At 43.7% G+C, this 7009-nt stretch overlaps 1 protein-coding gene across 5 annotated transcripts in view; it reads left to right on the top strand.

Moving 5' to 3' along the window:
* Window positions 1-98: 98 nt before the first annotated feature.
* AGTPBP1 (ATP/GTP binding carboxypeptidase 1) overlaps window positions 99-7009 on the top strand; it is a 65616-nt gene continuing 58705 nt past the window's right edge. The window contains exons 1-2 of one of the 5 annotated variants that reach the window (XM_068667582.1): window positions 99-324; window positions 543-672. In XM_068667582.1, the coding sequence (XP_068523683.1) occupies window positions 640-672 (33 nt within the window). In that variant the 5' untranslated portion in view covers window positions 99-324; window positions 543-639. Of the gene's footprint in view, window positions 673-5845; window positions 6047-7009 lie in introns of those variants that run through there. The other 4 variants (XM_068667581.1, XM_068667584.1, XM_068667585.1 and 1 more) reach the window with 4 other exon arrangements.

Raw genomic sequence — 7009 nt, 5'->3', positions numbered from 1 at the left:
CACGGGCTGGTGGGCGGGAGGGGGTCAGTGGCGGCCCGAGGGGAGGGGAGGGGGAAGAGGAGGGGGAGGGGGAGGGGGAGGGGCAGGAGCTGCGCTGTGGTAGTGGAGGAATGCACAGATCTGTGAAACGCTTATCTCGTGCTGATCTTAAGGGTTTCGTTGCGAAGAGCAGGCCATTGCTGCTGAGTGACGGTGTCTAAGCGTCTGTGAATGAGAACTGGCCATACCTCCCTGTCTGCAACAGAGGCAGTGCCAGCAGAGCTAGCGCGCTGCTCTGCAGACGGGAAAACTCTGCACTTCAGGGGAAATTCTGCTTAATTTCAGGCAAAACAACTCAAATTATTGTTTCATAGATACGACATTAAATAAAAACCTTCAGTCCTTCACTCATTTCTGAAAAGATGGCATGTTGGCGGCTTGTTTGCGATGCTCCCGTTATCAATCACAGAATCACAGAATTTCTAGGTTGGGAGAGACCTCAAGATCATCGAGTCCAACCTCTGACCTAACGCTAACAAGCACCTGTTTGTGTTTGTGTGCAGGCTGAGCTCTAGGAGCTGTGACCTGGCTCTTGTGATGATCGCGTTCCAGTTCTCAGCAGACCGGTGGGTGCGTCGTAACTGGCTGTAGGCACTTCTCATGGAAAAAATACCAGGAGTCAGAGATGAGCAGGTTGGTTGCGTTTGTGTGAAATGACCATAGCAGTTTAAAAAGCGAGTATGTGTTCCCTGCAGTCATCGGTAATCTGAGGTGTTTTGTTTCGAGAACATCAAAGCCCTTTAACTTTATATGACACAATAAAGCTCACTGATAGGGCAGAGTGAAGGAGTGAGCTAACTTTGATATGTGTGATACTCACATGGGGGCAAACAAAAGAATAAAATCTCTTTTTACTTATTTTTAGGTTCCACGCATGCACTTTTTCTTTGGGGGGAAAGTGTATTACAAAAGTGAGTAGTATTTAAAAGGCCTTGGTGCTTAATGGAAAAATAGCCTTTTTTCTCTTAGACAAGCACATCTGTTTGGATGTGCTAATAAAGGGGTGGGGTGAAAAGCAACCTGCTTGTAGTTATCAGGGCCTGCGTCCAGAACTTGTCATGTGTTTCCTTCTTGGTGGACTGGGAGTAGCTTAAATGTAAAGATTATGAGGAACTCAGTTCAATTTTAATTAAGAAGTACCTTTGTTCCTGTAATATAGTAAGAACATGTCATCATATACTTGATTTAAATAGGCTGGTTTGTTCAAGAAAACTTCAGCTAACCTTGTACTGATTTAGGGTATAGTCAGTTGACTGCCTGCTCTTTTTGTCTTTCCAGAACAATTTTATATTAATTTTGATGGTACTGATGTATTTTGTATGAGTGTGTAATACAGAGTCTATTTTTACACTGCAGGAACTTGTATTAAAGCATTATGAATTTTTTAAAGATACTTATGAGAAGATAGGAGCAGACTTGTCATATACTGTTCAGCTTAAAGAAAAAAAAATCCTGCAAAAGGAATTTTGATCTGCAGAGAGAGAGAGGGAAAGAGAAAAAGCACCTGCAGTGTTATAAATCCATCACAGCAAGACAGGTCACCTGCTGCAAGTTGGTTTCAGTTAGCGTTCCCCCATCTCATTGTTTTTGAAGGTTATTCTTTACCTTTGTCATGCTCAAAGAACAGTGGTAATTTTCAAGAACTTAATTGTTTATATGCACTTGTCAACAGGAAAAATTGGTGCAGGGAGAGAAGGAAAATAGAGATGTGTCGAAGTATGTAAATACTTTCATAAACGGAAAGAAGGTGACCTTCAGTTGGGCCAAAGTTCATTTTAATCCTTGCCGTTCGTTAACGTGCCTGTATGTGGAGGAATTTACCACAGGGTATTCCAGGGTAATGGTCTGTTTAAAAACAAAACAAAACACAACAATGAAATCAACTGAAAAACTGCCCCCAGTGTACAGCTTCATAGTACTGTCCTGACAGTTTTGTACTAATGTAAGTTGTTAATCTCTGGTACAGCGATATAACTAAAAATACTTAGATATTTCTCAGGATCAACCGTACATGGCAGGATATGAAGACATAGCAAAATATTGCCCTCAGTGTACAAATTAAATGAGGTACATACATTCTTCCTTTTTCATTTTTAAACTGTGAGAATGGAAGTTTTTGACTGGACTGTGAGCAATTCGCTCTCTTTTTTTGAGTTTATAACCTGTGTGTATGAATAAAATTCAGTTGTCTTTAGGTATATGAAAAAAAAGTGTCTGAATTGGCACAAGCCTATGAAGCGTGATGCATCACTTTGGAAATCCCTCTCCTTGCCACCTCAAAACAACCCTCCCCCTGAGTCCCACCAATCCCAGAAGACTAGGATGAAAGTACCCAGTAGGGTACAAATCTATACATTCTGAATTAGTCTGTGCAAAGAATATTGATGGGTTATTTCTTTTGTGGTGTTATAAAAGCAAGAATAGCTGAATGAACCACAGATGTGAGGTTGAACTGAAATGCTTTTGTATTTGTTGAAATACATACATAGCAGAGCACAAAAGATCTTCTCAAAGGTGAAAAAGAACAGAGGCTATGCTGGAATAGTACCAAGTATTCTGATTGTTAGAGAGGAATGACATATCTAGAGATAAAGAGCCAAAGCCAAATTCTCCAGTGTGTATGTAGAAACAAGTGTTGGCTCTCAAATGAGGGAGTGATTATTTTTCACAGTTGAGGAGAAGTGGTAGCTATGTTTATTATCACAGACTGACTGGATTTATTCAGTATACAGGGGCTATAGAAACAGGCAAGGCGGATTTAACTAGTGCAGGTTAAGATTTAATAATAAACAATGAGTAACCTGGTGATAGTTAGAAGGGAAACTGAGAGAGGGAGAGGATAGGATCTAATGATGCTTACATATTGTTTCCATTAAAGTATGTTGGAGAGCTTTCTCAATCTCTTTGTTTTTCATGCTCCCAGAGGGAATAGCCATTAACTTTAAAAATCGTTTCTGATTATTTTAGTTATATAGGCTGATTGTGGAACACCCAATGTGCTGCATATGTATTAGTAAGTATTTGAATAATGGACTGTAAGCATGCAGTTGGGGGAGGGGAGCCGTTCGTTGTTTGCAAACTTTCACCTTTGCATAAGCTTCTGGAAAGTGTTGCTGGATTCATTGTTTCTACTGCCTTTCCAAAAATAGTAAATTAATACAATATGATTTGTGTAAACATAGAACCTACTTTTTTTTTTTTTTTTTAAGCTTACATTGCTGGATACCTCTCAGGTCCTTGCCTTTCCACACTGACTGCAGATTGATATATTTTTGCTACTTTTTTTTTGTAAGTGCATGGATTATACCATTTGCAAGAGTACACTTGTGTCAAAATTCTCTACAATTAGCAAAATCAGAGGCCTAGTCTTGTATGAAACCAGTTCTGTTTTGCAAGGCAGTGTTGCTGTTATTTTCAGAAAAGTGTGTCTGGGACCCGTCAAGCTTTTACGTAATGGCAGCAATATAATTTGTCATCACCTCATTTTCAAAACACCACAGATTTATGGTTTTCTCTGGCTAAATAAAAACTTAATTGTTTCCAGTATTTTTGTGTACCTGTCAAAGATTTCACTTGGAATGTTGTAAAACTGTGTGAATTTAAAAAGCATAGTGAACCTTTATATTAATTTCATAGCATATGATAAATGTTCAGAATTGTATTGTGTTTTAAGTGTGATCTTTTAAGTATATCTTTACAAAGGATCCAAACTATTGACTTTTGCACACAGGAATGTATTTGAAAACAAAATAGGGGAAGTTCTTGCAATCTCATGCAAACAAATTCCACCAGAATCGGTGAAAATTCTTTTGCAAATTAGAACAATATTGGCCTGCTGCTAACTTTGTACATTTGTTCTAAAGACAAAGTTGTGTTCTGTAGAAATAAATCCTAAATGTGGAATCACTGCACCTGAAAAAAAAAAAACAAAAAAAAAACACAACAACAACAAGATTGATAAATGAATGACCTTCAACATCCATGTGCAGATGTTCTGGTAGTAAAAATAGAAATGCACAGAAAAATTGTTTGGGTGAAATAACTAAGATAGTTTTCATTTTGTGCTTGGGTTATATTTATTTTTTTGTTCTTCTGAGTACATTCACAATGTGAGAATTTAGCGGACTTCAGGAAAGGATCCAAGTATTTGTTTAGCCATGTTACTATCACTCATTTTTTTCTCAAGTGGAATGGCACTTGTTGCCAATCTCAACCAAGTTAATCCAATGCTGTGTCCTCCTTCTACGGTAGAAACTTTTCATGTTTTTAGCTAATTTATTTTTGTCGTGTGCCAGGATACACAGAGAGCTGTTTAAAAATATTCTCTTCTGAGCTAACTTAAGTAAACTCATTCTTTCTTCAGCTTAAAAAAAAAAGGGGGGATCTTTTTTTATATTTCCCTTCTTTGCTTTTTACTTGCCAGTGCCTGCCTGATACTATTTTTGTCTTTGACTGAGTCATACTTGAGTTTATTCTACGTCTTCTGCTAATGCCGATATTGCTGTAGACAGAGTTATGCATTTAAAATTATTCCATGAATAGAACATCGCAGAAAACTTGTAGCTGTGCTGTTTGCTGCTTTAAAGTATTCTCTGTTAATAGCCGTCCAACGTGACTGCTGTTATGGAACAAGTGAGACTGTTCCTGCCCAGTGCCAATATGCTGGTAAATTCCTGCATTCTGATTCTCTGCATTCCTCTTACGCAAGCTACACGGCTGAAGAACATGTAAGGTAGGAGAGGGAGGAATCCCCATCCAATTCTGTGTGTATTCTCTGATCATAATCCACAGGTGCACAAGTTCCAGGAAGCATAATTAATGCTGATGTATTTGTAACTGAGTAAGATCAGGCACTGCTTATGTGCCTTAACCGCTCCTATTCATTCATTTTAATATGTTGGAGAGGGGAATTCGGAAGCCATAATCAGCATTTATGCAAAAATGATGTGATAATGGACTTAAGAATGAATCTGTTACACCACTTTAAACTTGAATTAGCTCCAGCATAACAGCAGTTGGCTTCCATGATCTAATGGGCAGAAATTGGCTGCCACTAGCTAGCTAGGCAAACACTGTATTTAAGCAGAGCCAGATAGGAGGACTGGTATCTCCTCCCTATCACAGGTACACAAAAGTAGTACCCTGGTCCTGACTTTCAGGTTTCTGCTGACTCAAGCAGCTTTGTTCTGTGTCCAGAAGGTATAGATGTGTATGTTCCCTGCACATATCACCCGTGGGCTGCATGGATGATAAGTGGAACGTAATCTAATACACCATTGGAGCTACGGCAAGCAGTAAACTATTCTTCAGGTGTATCGACCCTGAGGAAGGGTTGCCAGACATCACCCGAAGTGCAGAGCTGCTTGAGAGTAAAGAGAGTAAAGCTTTGGAAATCTTTGCTCCAGTCGTTGGGGGTGGCATAAATGATGGTGTGTAAGGCAGGAGTTGCAGGTGGCATAGCCAAGTTGGGTAATATGCATGGATGTTGAAAGGCACGGTGAGTAGGAGCGTGTGTGCTTCAAAGCCTGCTTCTTGCTGGATGAGCATCAGGACGGGAGGCTCTGTGTTAGTGGGGATGACGGCCTCAGGAGAAGCACCGGCAGAACCACATACCTTGGGGCCCGGGGCCGGCACCCGCAGCGACAGGCCGGGCGGCGCTCCCGGCAGGGCCCTCGGGCTCCCTGAGGCAGGACGAGGACGAGGAGGACGCGGAGCAGGCAGCTGGCGGCCGAGCCCCGCGCCACCCGCGGCCAGGTGAAGCCCTCCCCGCGGCGGCCGCCGGCGCGGCCTCGGGGCGCCTGCGCGGGGCGGGGCGGGCGCTGCGGAGCGGAGCGGAGCGGGGCGGGCACGGCCCCGCTGCCGGTCCCGGTCCTGGAGCCGGTGCCGGTGCCGGTCCTGCCGCCGCCGCCGAGCGGATGAGGACGGCGGGGGCACAGCCCGCAGCCCCCGGCACGGCCCGCGGGGAGCCGCCCGCAGGCGGTGAAGCTCCGCGGGCGCCTGCGGAGATGTAAGGGGCGGGGAGCCGGGAGCGGGGAACCGGGAGCGGGGAGCGGGGCTGGCGGCGTGGGGGAGGCTGGGGCTGCTCGGCGTGCCCGCGGGGTGTGGAGCAGCGCGAAACTTGCACGGGGGGTCGTGGCTTTCATGTCTGTGTGGCCCTGAAGAGGGAACTGCCCGCCTAGCGATTGCATTTTATTAATTTCCCCCCCCCCCTCCCCCCCTTGCAAACGGTGTGCTTTTAGCCGAGCAGGTGCGTTTGAGCCGCCGGGACTGCCTTCACGGGTTGTGTGTAAGGGAACGGCTTCCCTGTTTTGCAAGGAGTCATTGTATGTCTGGCTGCCGCATATAATGACAGGGCGATGCTAATAGGACAGCCCCACCTTCTGGTTAATCCGGCAGTGAAATCATACTTGTTGACCTAAGAGTTTTTCTGGAAATACCAGGCGACGCGCAATGTGAGTGCAAGTGCAAGGCTCTGCTTTTTTTTTTTTTTTTTTTTTTTGGCTGGGGGTGAGTGGCAAGACAATGTCCTTTTCTGGAAGCCTTTGTGTGTAACATCAGGATAATTTTATCACGTACCCCCATTTCAGCAGAACAGATTGTTATTGTTAGCCTCTGATGTCTTCACTCATCGCTGTGGGTTTTTGTTTTTGTTTTTATGTGCTAGCCTAAACTGTGGGCTCCGAGAGCTTAATAAAAATGAGCCTCTACTTTTATTTCCTTCAAAAAGGTAAAGGAGGATGCCAAACCAAGGAGTAGTCTTGAAGTGTGGATATTGTAAGGGTAGGCAGTGAAGAGGTACCTAATCACAGAGGGGCAGGGCTCATGCTTAAATTTCCATCACAAATTGTCCTCTAAATAAAAGCTTTCGGATCGAAAAATAGTGACCTGCTTTGGTAGCAGTGGTGGGCATGCTCTGCTCCTGTACCTGCCATAAATCTTGCTGCGGCTCGTGAGCCACAGCAGGCCTCCG

Source organism: Anas acuta, chromosome Z (genome assembly GCF_963932015.1).
Source record: "Anas acuta chromosome Z, bAnaAcu1.1, whole genome shotgun sequence".
Taxonomy (NCBI): domain Eukaryota; kingdom Metazoa; phylum Chordata; class Aves; order Anseriformes; family Anatidae; genus Anas; species Anas acuta.
Note: the sequence above shows the minus strand (reverse complement) of the source record. Positions and strands in the feature narration are given on the sequence as shown.